The following is a 25,548-nucleotide window of genomic DNA, read 5'->3' on the forward strand; positions in this document are numbered from 1 at the left end:
GCTTTCAAAGGGAGCTGCAGGAAGACAAACAGATGGACAAGGTTTCCATCAAAGGCCTTAAATTCAGCACTTAATAAGTATATTAAAAAGGATAGAGCATCAGAAAGAAGGTGACCGGACTGGGAGTTGGGGAAAAGGACGCGGACGGTAAAGAAGTGGAAGATGTGGAGGGAAAGAAAGTGAGATGGTTGGGGAGAAGAGACGGTGGAAAAAGACGGGACAGGTGCATTTATTGAGTTTATGTGTATAATATTAATCATAATCAAATGGTCAATCACGCTAAATGACTGCAAAGAGCTTCGGCTGCAACCTGCAATTATCGCTAATGACACATTCAGCTCAGGATCGGCACACGGCCATCAAACAAGCACACACACACACACACACACACACACACTGTCATAGGCACTCAGACACACGTGCACTTGTTTTAGGCAGCCTAATGATATCTGATTGATAGTCTAAGAGAGAGGATGTCCCCCCCAGTCGTGTGTGCGCCTGTGTATCCATGCAGTCTGCCTACCTGTGTGTGTGTACTCCGTCTCGCACAGATGTGCCGTGTGCACCCCTCTGATATCGCTGCTATAAATAACCCTCATGCTGTCTATATTTTGGGAATTGGGATCAATTGTGCCTCACAGTTTGAGATTAGAATGGGCTTTTTTGTCTTTTCTTGGCAAGCTGAGCTAATATACATTGTTTTATCTGTGTTATCCTACACTGGGGTTTACTGATAATAGGGACAATTTGACTGTTAAAAAAGGAGATGATGATAACAGAAGCAAGACTTTTCAGCCAGACTTTTTTGGATGTTGTTTCCAGGCAAAGAGAGAGAGAAAGAGGGAGAGCAGCACCCAGCTGACAGAAAAACAAAAGAGCAGCGGCAGAAAGAGGCAAAGACGGAGGGGCGGACAGTCACAGGCAGAGAGGGAAGATCTGTTGAAATACCAAACTGATTAGTCGGTGTTTCTGACATTTAAATGCCACGTTTACATAGAGAAATGTTTCCAAGGAATATTAATCACTTTAGTTAATTCACGAGGAGATGTGTACCGGATCCGTGGTGCTCGTGGCAGAAGAGAGGGACAGAGGGAAGGGAGGTGAGGAACGAATTCAGGTGGAGCAATTGCAGAAGTTAATGATATTAGCAGCAATGCTACAAAAATAGAAACCAAGGGGAAGAAGTCACAGAGTAGCTCATGATATGGTAGCGTCTCATTTCATTGCCCGCACTAAGCAAATGCAGCGATTCTGCTTGATACGTTGCATGACTGTGTGCAACTGAAAAGGAATAAGCACCAATGAATAAGTCCTGCACTTTGGTAATTTTGCCCCACCACTGATAGAAACTACTGCAATGTAAGTTTAGTAGTCAGTTGTCTGCTGCACTTCTTACCCATCATATTATTATTGTTATTATTAGAATAAAAGGCCAGCAATACATAGAGGGGGCTCAGGTGGTGGTGTGGGTGCTCCATTGATCGCAGGGTTAGAATTTGGCCAGTCCTGGAGAGTCCCTGGACAAGAGACTGAACCCCAGTTGCTGGGCAAAGCTTGAATGGCTTTGTGGAAGCTCTGGTTCAAAGTTGTAGTTATAAGAAGTCCCACAGTAGAATGCCAGTGCAGGTCTTTTCAGCATTGAGAACTTCATCTTTCAAATCAGTGGTCCCAATGTGGAACAACCCATTGAGTTAAGAGGTGAAATCATGTACTGCAGTCTATCTAAGAAACTTTTATCTTGACTGCTGGGATGAAACAGCTTCCCAGCAAGTGGCTCCGTGGCATCTTGTATGAAGTGAGCGAGAACCTGAATGTATTTCATCACTGAGGTACTTTGTCAGTGCCGCTCTGAGCTGCGAATAAAAAATGACAAAAAGAACAAAGCGAGGGAAATCCCCCCTCGTGGTATTTCTGATTATGTTGCAGAAATAGGATTTCAGCACCGTCTATCTATCTGTCTGTTTTTCCAATGACGTTCCATTTTGAGAATGTCAGATGTCCGTGGGATCCAAATTGCAGTTCCAATTTGCTCAGGTGCTGGGGCTTATTACTGCAAATTAGGTGGGAAAATGGATTTTTGCCTGTGGGCTAGTAGTTACTCATCATATTTCCAGGTAGCCTGTCTTGAGCTGTAGTGTGAAGATGTGTGACCATAATAACAGCCTACGAGTGCTCCTCGGCAGCGCAGCTTTCATTAACACACTGCCATCTTGATCCATCTCAGTTGTTCCACATGACACATCAGAGCACTTACAGCGTGTTGCTAACTGGCTAACACTGCTCCCGTCCTCTTTTTCCATCTGCTGACAGCCACGGCAGCCAGATTTATAAAAACTGACATTATGACAGGCCAACAAAAGTGCAAAACAGATGAACCAAATGCATATAATTTGGACAAGAATCTATGAGACGTGACAAGTGTTGGGCCAGTATTTTTAATGTGAGATGCTGGGCAGTCGTGCAGCACACTTTTATTGTGACTGCTGGCCATCTGTGACAGGTAAAAACAGTTTAGTTTATCTAAACTGTGATATTTTAGATACTGCATTCATTCTTTGTGAAATGAAATCCCTCATTAAGCTGCAATAGATTAACAGTAGACTTATATAACCATAGTTGGCCATATAGTTTGAAATACTTACTCGAGTCTGAGTTCACAGTGACGCATGTTTTTGGGAACACTAATCATCGATTACTGGGAGCCCTGGAGCCTGAAACGTACTACCACTAGTTTTTTGGGCAGGTCAGAGCAGTGACATTTAAACTCAGTGTAGAAACTGCCTGAAGTCAGTGGTCTTGAACCTTTGCCAGTGTACTCGGTTTCTTTTGGCTTCTTCTGTGTGCACAGTTTTACCACCCACATTTTAAAAAAATATCTTGTTTCAATAAGGAAAGATAATTTGGAAGAACTCAACATATTTTATTTAAGTACAAAGCTTGAGTAATAAATTATTCGGCGATTAGACTCAGATGAAACTTCGCAGCAGAGCGGAGTCCAATGATGAAGAAATAGGACAGCGCCCCCCAGAGTGCTGATGCTGATGGTGGGGGAGATGAAGCAGTTGGAGATGAGGTGGAGGTGGGGACAAGGATGATCACATGAATGAGCCTGAAAGGGGAGAATGAAAGAGGAGCCCTGAGATTTAAAGCACATGGAATAGGGGCTGATCGGCTTGCAGAACGTGGGCGAGAAAATGACTGATTGCCAGAATAATGGTGAGAGAAATGAGTCTGAAAGCGTGGGAAAGTGGAAGTGATGTAAAGAATAGTCAAGCAGTCCACACATCCAGGTAGATGAGTGACTGCAGGTCTTCCTTGTGCTACAGTTACAATAGGGAAAACAGTGCCTGAAAATTGTGGAACGACCAAAATAATTCCTCTCTCACCAGGTAATCTGTGCCGTTACGTTTGATTGAATACCTTTTGCTGCAACTACTTGTAATCAGTCACCAGAATCATAAAACTTCATTGGGCAACCACTGATTTTTCCTGGTCACAAGGAAGTTGTGGTTGCATTTTGTTGTTGTACACATTATGATGTCCCTTTTGTTTCTTGTAGCCTGTCTTTAATAAAATGAATTGATTAATTTCTAGTCTCTGATCACTAGAAAAGACCTTTAAAAGACTAAAGAGGTGTGCACACAGGAAGAAACCAGAACATGAATGTGGTGGTGAGAGACCATGACCTGATGTGATGACACGTAAAATAACCACAGGGGTTGCTAAGCCAGCAGGTCCTGAGTTGAATTAATATGTGATGTGGTGCAATTGCAGCAGGATCCCCCTGCAACAGTTAATTGAATAAATGGAAGAGGATGGATGGTTCAGTCCAATAGTGCGTATCAATATAAGTCTTGTACACTTCTGACTGACATTTGATGGAGTGTTGTCTGAGAGTCTGAAATGCCTCCTGGAGACCAAACTACCAGCTCTGAGCAAATCACTTCATATATAAAAGTGTAAGAGCCACTAATGTAAACCTGAGCACTTTCTGGCATGGAAAACCAGCGTTCAAACATTCTCTTGGACCTGAAACTTTCTCTTGACTTTCATGAGTGTCATTTCCGGCATCATTCCCAGCCAAGAAAATATGTTGACTTATTGTGTCACTTTTTGATGAAGGTTTGGACTCCTCCTTCAAGCTTTTTCTAGGCTGTTATTTAAATGGTTGATTCGTACACGATCCTGTGAGTGCTGGCCTTTCATCCCACCTTCAGGTGTGACCAAACAGCTCCAGACACTTTTCCAGTGTGGCCAATGACACTCCACTGTATTCATTTCAAAATTTATGCGACACTTAAATCTCTCATGTAACCATGATTATGATCTGTCATCTTGGCTGTCGAAAATATTTTGAATTCATTTAGAAATTCTTGTGATCATTTTTAGAGCTCTGTCTGTAATAAGAGACACACCGAGGCCTTGTAACACCAGTAGATCTCTGAGGTCATTTGATCAAGGTTTTCTGCTTGCCTCCTCACTTCAGGCTCAAAGGAGACTTTGTCTTTGAAGTATCTACCTGTAGACAAACATTGAGGGAATCCTCTCATAGAGCTGCTAAGCCACAAACTTTCTGCCAAAGAGTTCTAGCAGGTAAAAAGGTTCTGAGAAGGAGGGCTTGACCTGGTTCCTTTTTAAAGTTTGATACATTTTTAAGAGAAAAATACACTTTTTGTGATGATTGGCTTACTTTGGCCATTCAAGTTGATATACCTAATCATATAATTTAGGCTTTATTAGAAAACTTGCCCCTCCCTGAGTGCTGGAGGTTTCTTCCCGTTAGAAACGAGATTTTCCTTCCCACTGTCACCGGGTGCTTGCTCATACAGGGTTCTCTGTATTATTGTAGGGTCTTTAGCTTACAATGTTAAAGTCCACAGAGGCCGACTGTTGTGATTGACGCTATATAAATAGAATTGAATTGACAACATTCAAAATTACTAATAAACTAGGAGTCCCACCTACTTGCAGTGTAGCCTCTTCACACGCTGATAGTATTTTTCTTGTCTTTACTGACTAAAATAAATTGTTCTGCTTTCAGTTTCTGTGATACAATGAAGTGTGTCTCAGGCGGAGACGTCGTTATTTTTTGTTGTGTGCGATCAGTCTGCTGATCAAAGGTTGCGACAGACATCAGTGCTGCACTGTTGCATTTTTCCAGCTGCCAGATATCTTCGTGTTGCGATGATCATTTTCATTTCCGGCATTATAGCGTTAATGTGTTGGGTGGGAGATGTGAGCGAATCTCTAATGAGATCGACCACAAACATTATCCCTGCACAGTCTAATCTGTAGCGTTTCATTAACTCACTGTCATTCAGTGTTTGGGGAATAATTTCGCCTCACCTCTTTGTCTTTCCGCCAGTTTCTCCTTTGCTTAAAATCCTAAATCTCTTAAAAGTCCCTACTCCAGCAGCTTTTCACCCGAGAACCTTTTGAATGCTTTCAGAATAACTATAATCTTTGGCAGAATCTGCAAGGGGGTCTGCATCCCAAACTGTGCACCTCGGAGTAGGATGTGTCTTTGTGATTGGACTTCTTAGTGCATTCATGTCATTTACAGAGAAGTCCATTTGCACTTGGAGACACATTACAGTCATAGCCCAAATTTGTTTAACATGGGCCACTGTTCTGCAATATGGGCATAGACAGCATATGAGAGGGAGGGCAAATGAGCATATATTGGATAATCTGACCCGAAAATAGTAATAGAGGTCATAAAGGTCATAAGCCTGGTGCCATTCTCCAATAGGTTTTTATTTTATTTTTATTTTTTTTACAACCAGAGGAATCACCCCCTGCTGGCCACAAAAAAGTATACAAGTTTAACGATTCAGCTTCCATGTTGCCTTTATTTTAGACCTGGAAGCTGTGTACATGTTTTATATTGTCTGATTGTATGTAAGGTGACTCAACTGTGGAAATATTTTGCCAATGTAATGTCCTAGGCTTGCATGCTCCAGTATTCCACTGTAACTGAAGATTCTCGCATGCTATTTTGGTATACCAAACAGTACATCAGCATTGAAAACAGAATAACAGCAATGGCTTTACCTTTGAAGACAAATTCTAATACAATTTCCATCCATCCATCCATTTTCTTAACCTTCTATCCAACTCACGGTCACAAGTGACTGGAGCTCATCCCAGCCGGGATACACTGGTCGCAGGTCGTGGATTCTAATTAAACTTTTCTACACCTTTTCTCTGAAATATGATCACCAGGAGCTGAAATACACACCCTGCTGTGATTCTTAAGCCTCACCTCTGCATGCAAGCTTCAGATCCACATGACGAAACGCTATGGCAGAACTAAATATGAAGCCATATCTCCTGCTGTAGTTTCATAATCTTATTCACCAGCCTCAAAAGCCCATAAGATCAGGAAAAATAATAGGTGCACCTGAAGGCTCAGCAGTAGCTTAACACAAGTCTCCTAAAAGTTCATCCAACTCATATAAAGGCAACACGTCACCTGTGTGAGTCACAGGTATGTTTTTTCAGTGCCCGTTTCCACTAAAGCGGCATGGCTTATGACTATGGCCATCCTGCAGTGTTAATTCAAGTGGGACTTCCACTTGGAATAGTGCATAGTCCGTGTATGGCTGAGTGACTAAGGATATTATGGCTATTACAGCTATAACTGAACAGCTGTGATGACAATGAGTAGGCCTGAATGGAGGAAATTGGATATTTAATAGAGATTTTCACCTGTGATCATCATTGTCTCTTTCCATCACGGCTCCTTTCCCCTTCCTCTTTCTTTCCTCCTCTTCCACTCTTTTGCTCTCCCTCCCTTTCTTCGGATCACGACATCCTTTCATCTTTTTCCTTCTCCTCTGCTCGCTCCACCTTTCCCCGCCGTCTTTTCTCTCTCTCTCTCTCCGAGCTCTAAGTAGCCACAAATGGTCCCTAATAGCCTCCAATGGAGATGAATTGATCGTTGTGCGAACCGAATCGATGGGAGATTGCTTTTGCTGTACACAGTAGGGCACTGCGCAGGCAGGCGGCCTTAATTAAGTTAACAGTAAAACCACGAATGCTTCTGAGGTTTATTGCAAAAATAAGTTTCGGGTGATTAGAGAAACAGAAAAGGAAAGTTGTGTAAAGAAAAAAAGGACGTATTTGTTTCACCGTGTTTGTGATTTGCTTGGATGTTGCTACTCGGTCGTGATGCTCCCTGCGTGACTCATATATGATGTTTCTGGGCATTTTCTCACATTTTTTCTCTCCCTGTTTATTTTTCTCTCTGCTCCATCCCTGCTGCTTTCCATACTGCCTCTTCTCTCTGCCAGCTCGTTCTCCAGCTTCTTCTTGTTGTCTCACCACAGCCCATCTGACCTGATCTCCTCCCCTTCATCCCTCTCTGCTTTCCTTCCCTCGCTGTCGTTCCTAATGGGATGAGCGGCAGAATTTGATCAGCAGTTTTTTAAAGGTCACACAACCAAGCGAAAACTGTCAGCCAAAGAGCCGAGGGAGCAAGTAGGTGAGGGTGGAGGAGTCTAGCAGGCGGGACAGGAAGGAAAAACTTCACGAGGAGATAGAGGACAAAGAGGGAGACGGTGGAGAGAATATGGGAAGCGAGCACGGAAGTGGGAGGTAGTGAGGTAATGGGGGGGAAAAGAGGGAGGGGGCAGATGAGGTAATTTGCAGTTTTGTGACATAACAGATCTGTTAACAGATGAATACATATTAAATATGCAGGAGAGATGAAGGAAGGAAGAAGGCTGGGAGATGATGATGAGAAAAGGAAAAGGATGGGAGGAAATGAGAGCAAGGAAAGGGAGGTCGGGAAAGGAAAGACGGTGAGGAAGGAGGAATGGAGATATTTTCATTTCTCTCACCCAGTGCCACTCATCTCTTTGCTCAGTAACAGTGGGATCCTAATCACCTCTCCATCTCCTCATGTTCTCTCATCAGATCCCTCTCTCTATCCTTCACTGTCTCATTCTCTCTCTTTCTCTTCGTCTTGTGTTTAAGATAAAAGACACTCGTCGCTCGGCAGTGTCTCATAATAGTCACGCAGTGCAGATGTCCTCCTGTCGGCAGCGAGGCTCATTCTTTGATTTCCATCTATCATTCATCATCAAATAGACCCAACTCTTTCCACCTCACCGAAGACCCTTTCCTGCTCTGCCTCTCTGCTGTCCCTTTCATCAGCTTCATATTTCTTTCTGCTGCTAATCTATTCCTGAAGTATTTCGGTGCGTCTTTGCCCTCACTGCATCTGCATCACTGTGTTGCGTGTGTGTACGAGTGTGTGTGTGCGCGTGTGTGGCAGAAACAATTTGCAGCACAAATGAACTGCAGAAGACAGCAGAGGGGTGGAAACCTTCCTCTGTCCACACTGGCTTTGTTGAGGTTAAAAGGGTCAGCAGTTTCATGTTTCACTGTGTGCACATAGCGGGGACCCCCACAGTCGCAGTATGCATATGACATCATCAGGAGTGGGTCTGTTTTCCGAGGAGGCTGAGGAAGTGTGGCATCTTTGCACAGCTGTAGCATCGATAAGTTGCTGACACCACGTCACTATCCTCCACCAGCACTCCCAGAGGAATGCGCACAGCATCGTCAAGAACCACAACCATGCGGCACACACACTTTTCCTGCTGTTGCGTGTTTCGTTGTCCACCTCCATGAGGCATGACAAATAATGGGAAAGGCAAAGCTTTTACCAATTTATTAACCAAAGAGAAGCAAAAACATATTTGACTTCACGAAGTGTGTTAGTCAGTAGTTGGATGGCTGAATGTTAAGTGGGTGGTGTTGCATAGTGTAAAAACTAAAGCAACAAGCCTAAAGTCAACTGAACTCATAGCATAGCTGGAGAGTGAGAACAAAGCCGAATAAGCTGTGTTTTAACCTAAATATGATCGATAAGGCTGAACTAGTTAAATATTTGAAGATGGAAACTACGTTGATGGCATCATTAGCTCCACAATTTGTTGGACACAGACACAACCTTTGTAGACTTGCCTCTGTACACCACCACAGTAGAGTTTAAATCAGTTAGTCAATACGTGATTGAAGTGCAGATTTTCAGCTTTAATTCAAGGGGTGTTACAAAACCTGTGCATTTATTGCTCAGGCATTACAGCCATTTTTATACACATTCCCCTGCTATGAGCTGTGTTGGAATACATCTTTGTTGGAGATACATTTATGAATATCAGGAGCGGGACCACGTCTCAAAACACGCCCCTTCCGAGTCTTATGACCCCCCCAGTTCTACAAGCTGTTTGTTCTCATTTATGTGCCTCACCCTCCCTCCCCTTTTCAATCCTTTCACTTCTTCGCTTCTATTTAGTACATGGGGATCTGCCAGGCCCGGGAGCCGCTACCAGTCCCCTTCGAGGCCTGCCCCAAACGACAGCTCATTTCTTGCTTAAGCCATTCGCCTTTATCTACTAAAAATGCTTCCAAACCTAAAATGAGGACGTGGGTAGATATTTTAGCAGATATGCTTCGCTTATGTCACCTTACTTCATGGGTTTTTTCAGTCAATCTCCAGTTTGCCAGGCTTAGTTTACCAAACAGATAGTTAAGTTAATTCATTAAAAAAGTAACTAAAGAAAAGAAATGGAAGAGAATTTGAATAGAATGTTATGGTCACAACAGAGATAAACAATTCAACAAAAGGCATATTTACTTCTACTAGATATGTCGGCAACCAGTACTATTGACCTATGCTGATCTATGTCAGCATTTGTAACAGCTGATAAATTAAAAATTAAAAAGGAAAAAAATGAATTGTGAGAAACTTCTTTTAGCCATGTTGCAAATGTTGACGTTGCCATCGTTTGTCCAACAAAGGGCACTCTACATGTCCCTATTTACAACACCCGTGTTTGGAACGCCAGAAACACGAAAACCAGCAGGTAGTCGGGCAGAGCGTAAATGTCACGGAGGAGCAGGGAGGACTCGGCGCAGACTGAAGTCTCAGAAAAACAGGTTTATTTACACACTCCAGGTGCACTATATACAGGTGAGGGAGAAGGGGGCCAGGGTTCCCAGGGGTGCAGAGCGGGGTCGGGAAAAGCGTCCAGAGTCTCCAAACCAAAACACGAGAAATCTGCATACAGAGAACAAGGGTTAGCACGGAACTTTTACGGACAGAGCTCAAAACTGGCTGAGGCTAAAGTAGCACTGACGAGCGTTATTCAATAGTCCAGCGGCGAGGTGCTCTCAGTCACTGCCTTAAGTAGCGGGAGCAAACAGGGTGAGGAGCCACAGGTGATTGCCTACAGGTGGTGGAGGCCGGGAGCTCACAATGAGCTCCGCCCAGGCAGCGAGCAGAGAGAGAGGAGAGAGAGAAAAGACAAAACATAACATGTAGCCACACAGGGCCAGCCGAGCAGGCACGGGGACCGTGACAGTACCCCCCCCTCAACGGGAGCCTCCCGGCGACCCACCAGGCTTACCCGGACACCGACGATGGAAGTCCCGGATCAACTCCTTGGCCAGGACAGCCGACCGGGGCACCCAGGACCGTTCCTCCGGCCCGTAGCCCTCCCAATCCACCAGGTACTGGAAACCCCGTCCCCGGCGCAGCTTCAGGCGAACAGACACCGGGTTGACAACAGAGTCAATTTCAAAAGGCCCAAGGAAGGTGGGCGCCAGTTTCTTAGACTCAGCGCGAATAGGCACAACGCGAGTGGACAGCCATACCTTCTGACCCGCGGCGTATGCAGGGGCAGGGGTCCGACGGCGATCAGCGAGGGCCTTGTTTTGCTCCTTAGTTCGGAGCAGGGCCGCTCTGGTAGTACGCCAGGCCCGACGGCACCTTCGGAGGTGGTGTTGCAGAGAGGGGACCGCATGCTCGCCTTCAAGAGCAGGAAACAGCGGCGGTTGGTACCCCAGAGAAGCCTCGAACGGCGACATTCCCGTGGCGGACGACGTGAGGCTGTTATGAGCGTACTCAATCCACGGTAACTGGTCGCTCCAGGTGCCTTGGTTGTGGGAGACAACACAGCGAAGGGCAGCTTCCAGCTCCTGGTTGGCACGCTCCGTCTGTCCGTTGGTCTGAGGGTGAAAACCAGATGAAAGACTAACCTTTGCTCCCAGGGTCGTGCAGAACTCTTTCCAAACCTGCGAGGTGAACTGAGGGCCTCTGTCGGACACGATGTCGTCAGGGATGCCGTGCAGCCTAAACACATGTGCCGTGAGCAGTTGAGCAGTCTCCAGTGCGGTCGGGAGCTTTATGAGGGCAACAAAATGTGCAGCCTTAGAAAAACGGTCCACAATGGTTAGTATTACTGTGTTACCTGAAGAGGACGGCAGCCCCGTGACGAAGTCCAGGGCGATGTGGGACCAGGGCCGGCCAGGAGTGGGGAGAGGCTGGAGCAACCCGGACGGCGGTTGGTTGGGACGCTTGTTTTGAGCGCACGTGGGACAGGCGGTCACATAGTCTCTAGTGTCTTTTATCAGGGAGGGCCACCAGAAGTAACGTTGCAAGAAGGAGATCGTGCGATGAAGTCCAGGGTGGCAGGAAAAGCGGGCGGTGTGACCCCACTGGAGAACACGTGACCTGACGGACGTGGGAACATAAAGCCGCCCTGGTGGGCCCGTCCCTGGGTCGGGTTCGGTGACTTGCGCCTCGAGGATTTGGGATTCAATCGCCCAAGTGACTGCTCCAAACACGCAGGAGGAGGGGAGGATGGGCTCAGGGTCAGGGTCTTTCTCCGTAACGGTGAACAGCCGGGAAAGGGCGTCAGGTTTTACGTTTCGTGACCCGGGCCTGTAGGTGAGAGAAAAGTCAAACCGTGAGAAAAACAGAGCCCACCTGGCCTGCCGGGAGTTGAGACGCTTCGCTGACCGGATGTACTCCAGGTTTTTGTGGTCTGTCCATACAATAAAGGGATGCTCAGCGCCCTCTAGCCAGTGCCTCCATTCCTCTAGTGAGAGTTTCACAGCCAGCAGCTCTCGGTCCCCGATGTCGTAATTCCGCTCCGCTGGTGTGAGGCGGCGAGAGAAGAAGGCACACGGGTGGAGTTTACCTTTAAAGCGCTGAGACAGGACTGCCCCAACCCCCGTCTCCGACGCATCCACCTCCACCACGAACTGTTGGTTGAGGTCAGGCTGTTGAAGGATAGGAGCGGTGGCAAACCTTTCCTTTAGGCAGGCGAACGCCTCCTGGGCTGGCGGGTCCCACTGAAACGACACCTTCGGGGAAGTAAGTCTTGTGAGAGGCAATGCGATCTTACTATAATCTTTAATGAAGCGCCTGTAGAAATTGGCAAAGCCCAAAAAACGCTGGAGCTGCAGGCGATTTGGGGGCTTGGGCCAGTCTAGGACTGTTTGGACCTTTGCCGGGTCAGGCTTCAGATTACCTTGAGCGATGATGTACCCCAAGAACGCCACTGAGTCTACGTGGAAGTCACATTTCTCCGCCTTCACAAAGAGTCTGTTCTCCAACAGGCGCTGGAGAATCTGTCTCACATGGACTTCGTGCTCCTTCACAGTCTTTGAAAAAACAAGAATGTCATCAAGGTAGACAAAAGCACAGCGGTTAATAAAATCCCTGAGGACATCATTGACTAGCGCTTGGAAAACAGCAGGGGCGTTCGTCAGACCGAAGGGCATTACCAAATACTCAAAATGACCAAGATGTGTATTGAATGCCGTCTTCCACTCGTCTCCCTTTCGAATCCTCACTAGGTGGTAAGCGTTTCTCAGATCGAGTTTGGTGAACACTGTAGCCCCTTGAAGTAGTTCAAAGGCAGAGGAGAGAAGGGGCAGCGGGTATTTGTTTTTGATCGTGATTCTGTTGAGGCCACGATAGTCTATACACGGCCGGAGGGTTTTGTCTTTCTTGCTGACAAAAAAAACCCCCGCACCCACAGGAGAAGAAGAGGACCGCATAATGCCCGCGGCCAGCGAGTCGGTGATGTATTTCTCCATTGTCTCTCTCTCAGGTTGGGTGAGACTATACAAGCGGCCAGAGGGAAGCGGCGCCCCCGGGAGGAGGTCAATGGCACAGTCGTAGGGCCTGTGGGGGGGGAGCATTTTTGCTTTGTCCTTGCTGAATACTGCTGCCAGGTCGTGATAGACAAAGGGAACAGCGGACAAATCGCACTCCTCTGTGGGCTCAACTGTGGTTAGCCGAGTGACCGGGGGGGTGGCAGTTTTAAGACAGTTCATGTGGCATTCCACACTCCACCCCGTAACACGCCCTTTCTTCCAGTCTATCTGGGGGTTATGTTGCACCAACCAGGGGTAACCTAACACAAGTGGTGCAAACGGTGTCTTGAACACGAAGAAGCTAATCCTTTCAGTATGGTTACCGGAGAGTGTGAGAGACAAGGGTTCAGTAATATGAGTGATGTCTGGCAAACGTTGGCCTGATAAGGCAGACACACGGAGCGGATTAGGCAAAGCTGTGGTAGCAACGTTCAGCTTTGTGGCTAGTGAGATATCAATGAAGCTCTGCTCAGCACCAGAGTCTATTAATGCAGAAAGAGGGTGAATCGCTGTCTGTATCATGAGCTTTGCGGGCAATGTTAAACGTGGATGGGAGTGTTTACCAGACAGGTCGCCCACCAGTACCCTCTCCATTACTGGTGGGCGCGCTCTTTTGCCAGAGCCGGGCAGGTGGAGATAAAGTGACCCTTACGGCCGCAATACAGGCACTCACCAGCGGAGAACCGACGCTGACGTTCCGCGGGTGAAAGGCGGGAGCGTCCTATCTGCATCGGCTGCTCTCCTTCCTCGCCCCCGCTGTACTCACGGGCTCCTCGTGACTCGGGGGATGGGTCTCTTGTTGCCCGCGGCTCCCGCGGTGCGTGCCTCCGCACGCTCCGGCGCGCACGCAGCCGATCATCCACCTGAATACACAGCGACATAACAGCCTCCAGAGATTGAGGGAGTTCACGCATCATTAATTCGTCCTTTAGGTCGTCATTGATGTTGTTTAGTAACGTGGTCCTTAATGCCTCCTGCCCCCACTTTGTTTGCGCTGCCAGGGTCCAAAAATCAACAGAATAATCAGCCATGCTGCGCTTACCTTGTTTAAGGTTGAGTAAGCGGTGACCGGCGGCTTCTGTGCTGGAGCCCTTATCAAACACAGCCTTAAACTTGGAAAGGAAGTCAGCATACGTAATTACAGGGTTTGCTTGAAGTTGAGCCTGCGCCCAGGTCAAAGCACGGTCACGTAACAGCTGAACGAAATAGGCGATCTTGACCTCATCGCTAGAAAAGACATGTGGCAATTGGCGAAAATGCATAGCGCACTGCATCAAAAACCCCGCGCACTTCCCCAGCTCCCCCGTGAATGCCTCAGGTGTGGGCAACAGCTTATCCAAAGACACAGAGGAGAGAGGCGGTGCAGCAGCGCTTGCAGCAAAGCCTGATGTTACCTGAGGAGATGAGGCAGAGGCTGGGCGCTCCGGGGGGCTCGCCTCGGGGGGGCTCGCCTCTAGTGGTGTTCGTTGGGCGACGGCCAGAGCCAAGGCGGCCACCTCTCCACTGAGCCGGACTAACATCTGCTCATGCCGGTGTAGTAGCTCCTCCAAGGTGATCGGGGCCGGGGCCGAGGAAGCAGAAGTCTCAGAAAAACAGGTTTATTTACACACTCCAGGTGCACTATATACAGGTGAGGGAGAAGGGGGCCAGGGTTCCCAGGGGTGCAGAGCGGGGTCGGGAAAAGCGTCCAGAGTCTCCAAACCAAAACACGAGAAATCTGCATACAGAGAACAAGGGTTAGCACGGAACTTTTACGGACAGAGCTCAAAACTGGCTGAGGCTAAAGTAGCACTGACGAGCGTTATTCAATAGTCCAGCGGCGAGGTGCTCTCAGTCACTGCCTTAAGTAGCGGGAGCAAACAGGGTGAGGAGCCACAGGTGATTGCCTACAGGTGGTGGAGGCCGGGAGCTCACAATGAGCTCCGCCCAGGCAGCGAGCAGAGAGAGAGGAGAGAGAGAAAAGACAAAACATAACATGTAGCCACACAGGGCCAGCCGAGCAGGCACGGGGACCGTGACAGTAAATGAGCGAATAATAGTAAATATTAGGGAAATGTGTTTATGTGTCATGTGTCTGAAAGAATATTCGATTTTCAAATCACGAAATAATGGTATCTGTCTTAAAAATCCTATGTCTGTCAGACTCTGACAGACTCTGTCAGAAGCACTATTAGTACAAAGCATTGGGATTTTATTCATTCATTTATTTATTTTTAGCTTAACACTTAGTGAGTGCATGGAATTAGTCCAGTACAATAACCTCTGTTTATACATGTAAAAGAGTGGGCACCATTCAGTTTTGCTCAGTTGTTCAGCTGATACAGTGGGGCAAAAAAGTATTTAGTCAGCCACCGATTGTGCAAGTTCCCCCACCTAAAATGATGACAGAGGTCAGTAATTTGCACCAGAGGTACACTTCAACTGTGAGAGACAGAATGTGAAAAAAAAAATCCATGAATCCACATGGTAGGATTTGTAAAGAATTTATTCGTAAATCAGGGTGGAAAATAAGTATTTGGTCAATAACAAAAATACAGCTCAATACTTTGTAACATAACCTTTGTTGGCAATAACAGAGGTCAAACGTTTACTATAGGTCTTTACCAGGTTTGCACACACAGTAGCTGGTATTTTGGCCCATTCCTCCATGCAGATCTTCTCGAGAGCAGTGATGTTTTGGGGCTGTCGCTGAGCAACACGGACTTTCAACTCCCGCCACAGATTTTCTATGGGGTTGAGGTCTGGAGACTGGCTAGGCCACTCCAGGACTTTCAAATGCTTCTTACGGAGCCACTCCTTTGTTGCCCGGGCGGTGTGTTTTGGATCATTGTCATGTTGGAAGACCCAGCCTCGTTTCATCTTCAAAGTTCTCACTGATGGAAGGAGGTTTTGGCTCAAAATCTCACGATACATGGCCCCATTCATTCTGTCCTTAACACGGATCAGTCGTCCTGTCCCCTTGGCAGAAAAACAGCCCCATAGCATGATGTTTCCACCCCCATGCTTCACAGTAGGTATGGTGTTCTTGGGATGCAACTCAGTATTCTTCTTCCTCCAAACACGACGAGTTGAGTTTATACCAAAAAGTTCTACTTTGGTTTCATCTGACCACATGACATTCTCCCAATCCTCTGCTGTATCATCTATGTGCTCTCTGGCAAACTTCAGACGGGCCTGGACATGCACTGGCTTCAGCAGCGGAACACGTCTGGCACTGCGGGATTTGATTCCCTGCCGTTGTAGTGTGTTACTGATGGTGACCTTTGTTACTTTGGTCCCAGCTCTCTGCAGGTCATTCACCAGGTCCCCCCGTGTGGTTCTGGGATCTTTGCTCACCGTTCTCATGATCATTTTGACCCCACGGGATGAGATCTTGCGTGGAGTCCCAGATCGAGGGAGATTATCAGTGGTCTTGTATGTCTTCCATTTTCTGATGATTGCTCCCACAGTTGATTTTTTCACACCAAGCTGCTTGCCTATTGTAGATTCACTCTTCCCAGTCTGGTGCAGGTCTACAATACTTTTCCTGGTGTCCTTCGAAAGCTCTTTGGTCTTGGCCATGGCGGCGTTTGGAGTCTGACTGTTTGAGGCTGTGGACAGGTGTCTTTTATACAGATGATGAGTTCAAACAGGTGCCATTCATACAGGTAACGAGTGGGGGACAGAAAAGCTTCTTACAGAAGACGTTACAGGTCTGTGAGAGCCAGAGATTTTCCTTGTTTGAGGTGACCAAATACTTATTTTCCACCCTGATTTACGAATAAATTCTTTACAAATCCTACCATGTGGATTCATGGATTTTTTTTTCACATTCTGTCTCTCACAGTTGAAGTGTACCTCTGGTGCAAATTACTGACCTCTGTCATCATTTTAAGTGGGGGAACTTGCACAATCGGTGGCTGACTAAATACTTTTTTGCCCCACTGTATTTGTTCATCATCATTCATTAGCAGCAGTACGATGCGTTCGGCAACACCACACAGTTTTCTGGACTTTACCCAGACTTCCCAGCAGCTCTCGACCTATGAACCTTTATTGCAGAAACCTTGCTTTGCATTCTGTGCGTCTCCAGAGACCAGGCGGCTGGCAGTATTCCTGCTTTTTTTTACACAATCAATCATTAGTTTACCCAACCAAATGTCACATTTTTTTAAACATTCAATTGCATAATCAAGTTAAGAACAGCCGCTGCCAACCGTTCTACAGATTTGCTGTGACTGTCAAATGTTGCACCTATCTGCCCGTAGTGTTAATCACATCAGCCACAAATAACCTGCCTACAAAAACAACAATAAAAATCCACACGTTTATTGTTTCTGACACTTTAAATATGCACAGTTAACACTGGCCTGGAGTAACCTGGATACATGGATAGTGTTGTAGGTTGTGTATCTTTACTCACCACTAAAACCTAAATGTTCGAAACGCTATGATGGTTTTGCACCCCAGTGTGTGTGTGTGTGTGTAACTGACAGAGTTTCATTAACGGCGCTAATCAACGACAGGAGAGTAAATTAGCCGGCAACAGAGGTCACAGTGTCGTTTGTGGAAAACTGCTGTCGATGCCACCTTTCACCTCCTGCAGCTTGGTAACAAATAAAAATCACGTTTTTTGCAAAGCTTCAAATCATTGTTTGAGACAAGCAGGTGATTGGTCTTTGTTACTTTGGCAGTTAGATTACTTTCCCTTTAAACGCAGCCCAGAATCTATTTTATTTTTTCTCAGGAATTTGGCCTCTCTCCACGTAAATGGATAGCAGGGGAGTGATAGATTCACTGTAGCTCTACTTAGACTCCGTCTGCATTTGGGAAGCTGATGCCAGGAAGAGCACACGCATCAGTCTATGCTAACAAAACAGTAGGTGGAATAAACATTCTTGGTCCCTGAGGGAATTTGTGCTGGCATTAGATAGATTGACAGAAGGCTGAATATAAAGTTGTTTTCTGTGTTTTGTGAACCATTGTTAAACAGAGAAATGGAGTACCCACTTTATTTTCCACGCATTCATAGATGCAAGCATTGGCTCTCCAGAGCTCCAAGTATTCTTATGTGCTAGACCAGAACATATCGAGAGTAATTTGCTGTGTCCACCTGCAGATTTACAGTACATATGTACAGCATTTAAAATAACCCTAGTGTGCATGCCTACCTGGCCTAAGCATTGGCTCTGAAATGTCCAAATCTGTCAGCAGCATCAAAGCGAGCTGCATCTAATCCCAAAGGACCCGGCTAGCCAGCTTGGAGCTCCACCTGCACACCACTGAAGCTTTCATCAGCTGCACGTATCACAAAACTGCCATATCTGCTTACATGCAGGCCATAAACTGCTGCTGGGAACGAGGCTCCTATGCACAGCTCTTCATCTCCCTTCCCCCAGAGTTAAAGTTGTTGAAAAGCAGAAGAAACTCAAACTGTTTCTTCTGTCATACGATTCATGAAAAAGGATGCAGGCGTTAGGAGGGTAGGGAGGTGAGGGGGGTGCTTACATGTCTCCTTTCTGTTAGGAGAATTGAAGAAGTGAAATACAAAGGATGATCTACTGGGGCAGCTGATGTTAGTTGTTTTGCAGCTGAGACATGTAATGAGAGTTTCACATGAAAAGACGAGTGCAGTGCACGAACAGATGGTCTGAATTTGAATATTCCTTTCATTGGTTCCTATATGAACCCAGGTTAGAGCAATAAACCCCGACAACTGTTTTTTTAAGTGACTGACAGTTAAGCTATAGAAATTCTTTACTTCATTTCTCAGATTTTCTCCACTGGATACTCCTTTCTGTGACTTCTCTTGCTTGTGTGAGTGCGTGTGTGTGTGTGTGTCTCTGTCTGTGTGTCTGTGTGTGTGTGTGTCTGTGTCTCTGTGTGTGTGTGTCTGTGTGTGTCCCAGCTGGAGTGAAGACTGTTTATATTATTGGTGATGAAAGAGGGGCCCCAAGAGGCCTCTATAATAGGCTGGGAGGCCTCTGACTTTTTATAATGGTCTGTATGGTTGTGTGTGCCTGCTTGTGAGAGAGACACAATTGTACCACTATATAATTGTCAATGGGAGGACACACTTTTACATAATACAGATACACAAAGAAAGAGAGAGAGAGAGTCTATCCAAACATAAAGGCACTCACACAGAGAGGCACAGTCTCTCGCTCTCTCTCTGTCTCACTCACACACACACACACACACACACACACACACACACACACACACACACACACACACACACACACACACACACACACACATTGTTGAGCCATCTGAGCCCAGTGTGTCCAATAACAGCAGGTGCTGTCAAGTGCAAGCACAGCAGACCTGCCCTGACACAGAAACCCACACATGGATGGATGCACATATGTCAGCACGCCGCACACTCATTCATACACCTTCCTTTTCCGTGTAGCTCTCACATTCAGTAACTCATTTTTAAAACGACGGTCTGATTGGTGAAGTTTATGCACTGTTACGGTTGTAGTCATGACAGCGTGCCTGGTACTGTTGGGATGTTCCCATCTGTGCAGGACTTCCTCCAGTGCCCATCAGCCCTACTTTATGTTAAATATTGAGCGTAAACTTTGGGATTTTAAAAAAAGTGTATTAAATATGATTTTATTTATATAGAGATATAAAATAACAATGACCAGTGACCAGCCTTCTGCTACAGTTTTACAAATATAGAATCAGCTTGAAAGAGTCAAAAGAACTTTGATGCTTTAATGTTTAGTTGAAATTTGATTACTTGTGTTTACCAATTAGGTTAGTCCTCACGCCTAGAGACAAGTTGGCGACCACCTGGTGACCAATGAGGTTGCTAGGAAAAAATGAGGATTTGGTCATTGTTATTGTAAGTTATTGCTTAAAGCTGCGTTTACACAGGCCTATCAGTCAGTAACCCCTGGCAACCACGGAAAAAACAACTGGTTGGCGAGCATTTATGGGAGGATGGTGGCAGATGCTAGGTTGATGTTGTACCAAAAAACTCCCCAACTACTTGCTAAATTTGAAAGAAACTGCAAAAAGTTTCTTCAAAGTAAAACTTGCACCTTTTGGAACACAATTGAATCACAACTTTTACTTTCAAGGCAAACATTTTTACGTTTCCCAGTAGTGTTGCTCTTTTTCAGCTTTTCAAAAGTACAAGTGACTGAGATGATCTGAGAATGACCAAAGTATATTTCAAAAGAGGCTTTTGGTGCAGCCAAAAATGTACCACAATGGGTTCATAGCCTCATGCTAGCGCTAGAACATTAACACCGAACAAACAAACAACCATGGTTACACAATCATTTGTATTTTTAATGCTTATATTAAATATTCTGTATCAGATACCTTTCAGCTGCTTTGTTATTCACATGGATTACCACAGACAGCAGGTCTACATGTTTCATTTGGCAGATTTCTTTTTACAGCGCATGCCCTGTTTGATGCAACCCCAAAGAGATTGGTGTCACGTCTGGGGATCTTTCGCTTGCTAGGCAAATGCGTAAACCACTACACTACACCTTTAGTTGATGTACGAACATGTAATATTTTCATAATGGGTTTTTGTCCAAGAACACCCAGGCTTCGCTGCTGGTGTGATCCCAGCTCAACACGGTCTCTAGCTTTGTCTGTAGTGCTGCCGTATGGCTTACCTTTAGGGCACTCTGAACTCAGCCGTCCAGAAATTTGCCTGCATGTGTGTGAGAAGAGATCAGGTGTAAACAAAGTTCATTTTAAACTCAACGACACACCCATAATGATTCGGGACAGTATTTTGCAGGGTTGCAATGCTATCTTGACAAAATCTGTGCAGACAGACCACCTTTGTGTTACCTCCTGCTACAGTATTCATTTAAATGAGAGACACTCACAGACAGGCAGCCTCACAAGCTGAAAACAATACCAGCTACACAGTCATGGCTGGTAATGAAGCCCTTGATTTGATATGTAAGTCGATGATGTGTAATCTCTTCTAGCTGAGAGTGTAGAACAGTAAATATCAGTCTCATTTGCACTAAATGAAGCTAATAATGGCATCCTTAGCTTTCATGTTATATTTTTTTCCTATTTCTTTTTAGTGCACACCTTTTCTTTGTCTCATGCTCTCTCTTTGTTCCCCCCTCACCATCTCCCTGTCCCTGTCTTTGTCTGTGTGCGTTAATATATTTAGCAGTGCCATATCATACGCTGTGCTAACTTCATTAACTATCTCAGCATGAGCCTACAGTGACTGAATGATAATAACCCTCACCCCCCAGACTCACTGGCTCTACCACACACACACACACACACACACACACACACACACACACACACACACACACACACACACAGCCCTGAGAGCTTAACAGTAATGCATGTATAACTGATTACAGTTTACTTCATTATGACAAAGCATTTTATATTTGTTATTATGATAAATGACCTCTCTAACCCTATCAGACCCATCAGTGAGTTCATCATTAAGAGTCCCAAATAAATCTGTGTAAAGAAGACAGAAAAATCAGCTGATTGAAGAAAGGGGGTGAATTAAAAAAACAAAAAAACAGCCACCGTTAGTTCAAATATTACGTCAGAGTTAGGCTGCGATTCATCTGCAAAATTGTTTTCTGCATTTAACAAAGAACCACAGCAAATCCTTACATTTGAGGGAGTTAGCCATGATTAATGACTAATGATTAATTTTCTGTTGGTCGACCAGTTGTTTGAGGTTTCACAGCATGTCTGCAATAATTAGGAAAAACGGTGCCGATCTCTATGCCAAGCTGTCCTTTTGAAAGCTTTAAACGGGTTTCTCCCAGTGTGGCACAGACGTTCACTTTGGACTCAGAGGTGAACTGATTAGATTTTTGTGGTCAGAGGTCAAAAGACCAAGGTCCCAGTAATCTCATGTCTGTTGCTGTCTCGTGAAAGCGATATTTCAGGAGCAGCTGCAAGGGATTTAATTACATCTGGCACAAATGTTGACTTGGACTCAAGAATGAACGGATCTGAACGTGGCAGTCAAGGGGCAAGCTCACTGTGGGCTTATGAAACATGTTTTTGGAAGTTTTTCAAGGATAATGACACAATTTTCTCTCAAATGTCCAGACGGTGAAAACACTAAGTCGGATCATTTAGATCCAGAAGGGCATCATCTTCAATGTGACATCATAACATTGTGTAAAAACACTTATTCTGCAACACCATTACTTAGGAACAAAGGTCATGACCATATGGTCAGAAGACTGATTGATGAAACTACAAACTGTGGTGATTAATAGGTCCTGCTGGGGTTCAAGATGCTTGTAAAGCATCTGTGTTTTAGAATTTGTGGCTTTCTGTGGGTGAAGGATCACTAGTGTCGTGTCTACAGTGCATTTCCCAAACATAAATACACTTAATACCTTTTTTTTATTGAAAAGCCATCGTGGTTGGTAGAGGTGTACCATACTGCAAAGCTGTAACTAGAGTTTTATGTCATTTCTGTCACTGTTGGTAGTTTTACCTTTAACAGTCAAATGTTTTACAGAAAACATGCCTTTGTTTTCTTGCGTCTAATCTCACTCCTTTGCTTCTTTTTTCTATCAGGTCAGTGTGCTGGAGCGCCAGGTGATAGATTTCCTGGGATACCAGTGGGCTCCCATCCTGACCAACTTCCTGCACATCATTGTTGTCATCCTGGGCCTTTTTGGCACCATTCAGTTCAGGCCGAGATATGTCACTGGGGTGAGTTTTGCACTCAAAACAAGCATTTTACGTATACTCTGCTCTGTCTCTTTTTAAAGCTTTATAACTTATATAAGTAGTATGTTTGATGTTTTCACAACCTTTCATTAAAAAAAAGTTCAGGACAGTGAAAACTTCATTCATACCTGGAGGATGCACTATGAAATCCACTTGAATGGATAACAGAGAAAATTTAAACAGTTTGCATTAATAATTAATAAAAACGCATCTGCTGGTGGATGCAAGATTGATGGAAGACCATGTACTGTATTTATTTTATATACCGATGAGCCACTACATTAAAATTGACAGTTTGAGTGAATAACTCTGATTATCTCATCACAATGTAAAGTGTTGCTGGGAAATCTGGTTCCAGGCATTCATGTTCATGTTATTTTGACACGTGCATTTCGCACATTTACTATAGAATTGCTGAAGAAAAAAAGAATCAAGGTGCTGCAGTGCCCTAGTACGAGTTAACCTGATTGAAATGCTGTGGCAGAAATTTAAGCGAGGAGTGCATAGACGAATGCTCGCAAACCTCAAGGCACTCGAGCAATGTTGTAAAGAAGAGTGGTCCAAAATTTCCCTCACAACAGTGTGAGAGACTGATGAAGTCATACATAAAACAATTACTTCAACTTATTGCTGCTAAAGGTGCTTCTACAAGCTAGAATTATGGAGTGTAATTAGTTTTTCACAGGACTGCACAGTGAACACTTTGTTTTCCATGTGACTGTACCGCCGTGTTGCAGACGTGTTTTTAAGGGATTTAAAATACAATTTGATTATTAAAGAGTTTGAATAATGGTTTTAAACAGACATTAAATACATAAAATCTATTTGTATGGACCAATTTTAACCTCATTTTTCTGGCTTTCAGACTACTCCTGGGTTTTCTCCTGTTTAATTGAATAGCAAATCAAAAACCTGGAACATTGCTAGCAAAACTTTTTTTTTAAAACAAAGAACCCAAGGACCTAAGGCATTATCAGAGCCTGCACACTCCCAAGATCCCAGTCTAATCAAGCTTCTGTGGGATGTGCAGACAAAAGCCAAATGTAAAGCAGCTCCACCCAGTCTATACCAGAATCCTGGTGCCATCAGACTCCAGAGGTCCCATGTTCACGCTCTAATAGGTTAGAGGTGGTGATGTGGCTGATCGGTATATATATATATATATATATATATATATATATATATATATATATATATATATATATATATATATATATATATATATATATATATATATATGTGTGTGTGTGTGTAAAAAGATGGTGTGAACAGAGTGGGAGTAGGAAGAACTTTTGAGGAGGAATTAGCAGATTAGTGCAAAGCTCCCCTTCACATTGCCACATTGTATTAATCCAATCAGAAGACCTTCAAGTAGACACACAAGGTTTAGTAAGAAGATTCAGTTAATGAAAGAGACTGAAAGTTGTATCAAAGCTTGTAAAATCATTCTCGCTTTCTTATAACTTGCACAAACACATACACACAACACCCCTATCCATTTTCTCTTCCTGTCTGGTTTGATTCAGGTGATCTGTTGTACTATTTGCCGTTGTTTCTGTTTCTTTGCATCTCAACGACATCAAAAGTGAAGCCGCCCTCTGTCTTTCTCTCCGTCTCACCCAGTCCCAATGCAAGACACGAAGATGCATTTTAAATTCTCTAACAAAGGCTTGTCAAGTCTTGTCGGCATCTCACTTTCCTCTCTGCGTATCTCTCTGCCTGTTTCTCCGCAGTATGCAGCCTGGCTCGTAGTCTGGATGACCTGGAACGTTTTCATCATCTGTTTTTACCTGGAGGTTGGAGACCTGTCCAGAGTAAGAACATTTTTCTTTGTCAAGTCTTAATGTGCCAGCGTTAACACAAAAAAAGGCCCAAACTAGCAATGCATTGATTCTCTAAACAAGTTCAAGTTGCCTGCAAGTTTAATACATATTGTGTTATACACACAGGTTAGACACAGTGACTTGAGCCACACTGTTCATTTGGGTAACGTGTTCTCAAACTTGTTTACTTGTTCACAAAGTTTGAACGCAGTCCCATGAAAATGTATTAAGCCAAAATCCCTCAACCTGAAGGAGAAAGGGTTGACCTTTCTCCTTCAGGTTAACTGAAATTCAGCACTGTACTGCTGTCCCAGGTCTCAGCAGAGACGATCACCACCAGGACCTCGGTCAAACTTCCGCCTCTGATGAAGCACCTCTCAACCATCACGTAGAGGGGAGGGAGCACCATTGCAAAATATGGATATAAATCTGATAACACACATTCAAGTGGTGTAGGGAACTTAATTATTATTATTATTTATTTTATTTTATTTTTTGCATTTAGATATGGCTTTGTTTACTCCCAGCATGCTATATGAGTCACACAAATATTAAGAAAAGAATTAACTCACTAAATAAGCTGATTATTTGTGAGGGTTTAATCAACTTTAAAACCGTCTGCCATTACATGTACGTTGGTTCCCCTTGTGTCACCAAGCTAGTTGTAATTCTTCTGGGGATGTCCTGCAGTCTCTGGCACCCTTTGGGTCTTGTGAAATATGGATTTTGGCCTCTGCGGATCGGGCTTGTTCCAGTGCATTTTGTAGATGCTTGGTTGACTGATTGATCGATTGGGGTCTGGCAAGGCTGGATGGTTTGTTATGTTTCTTGAGCTGTTGCTGAGCTTTTTCTGTGGCCAGGATATATCGTCCCGCTAGGGGAAGGCAGCGGCCATTGGGGAGCACTGCTATATGGAGTGTTGGGGTACTTTGAGTGCAACAGTGGTGAGATTGGTGGTATGTGCCAAAGCAAAATGTGCATGAATGTCAAGACCAAAGATTTCTTAGTGGAACATTGCATTGTAGTGAAATTATTTCCTTTCAGCCGTCATTGGTTTGATTTTAAA

At 44.8% G+C, this 25,548-nt stretch overlaps 1 protein-coding gene and 2 long non-coding RNA genes across 4 annotated transcripts in view; 1 reads left to right on the top strand and 2 right to left on the bottom strand.

Annotated features, from left to right (window-relative positions):
* Positions 1–25,548, top strand: part of nkain2 (sodium/potassium transporting ATPase interacting 2) — a 113,436-nt gene that overhangs the window by 33,703 nt on the left and 54,185 nt on the right. For both annotated transcript variants that reach the window (XM_085431571.1, XM_085431570.1), the window contains exons 2-3: positions 22,504–22,641; positions 24,393–24,473. In XM_085431571.1, coding sequence (XP_085287697.1) covers positions 22,504–22,641; positions 24,393–24,473 — 219 coding nt within the window. The remainder of the gene's footprint in view (positions 1–22,503; positions 22,642–24,392; positions 24,474–25,548) is intronic.
* LOC146691656 (uncharacterized) lies at positions 9,938–10,532 on the bottom strand. The gene is made up of 2 exons (XR_014915382.1): positions 10,152–10,532; positions 9,938–10,072 (listed from the first exon to the last, which is right to left on the bottom strand). It is a non-coding gene; the product is annotated as an uncharacterized LOC146691656 (long non-coding RNA).
* On the bottom strand, positions 14,543–14,974 carry LOC146691657 (uncharacterized). Its single transcript, XR_014915383.1, has 2 exons — positions 14,757–14,974; positions 14,543–14,677 (listed from the first exon to the last, which is right to left on the bottom strand). It is a non-coding gene; the product is annotated as an uncharacterized LOC146691657 (long non-coding RNA).

The sequence above is a fragment of the Copadichromis virginalis genome, linkage group LG15 (genome assembly GCF_057382275.1).
Source record: "Copadichromis virginalis isolate Kocher_CV1m ecotype Utaka linkage group LG15, C_Virginalis_male_GT1.1, whole genome shotgun sequence".
NCBI lineage: Eukaryota > Metazoa > Chordata > Actinopteri > Cichliformes > Cichlidae > Copadichromis > Copadichromis virginalis.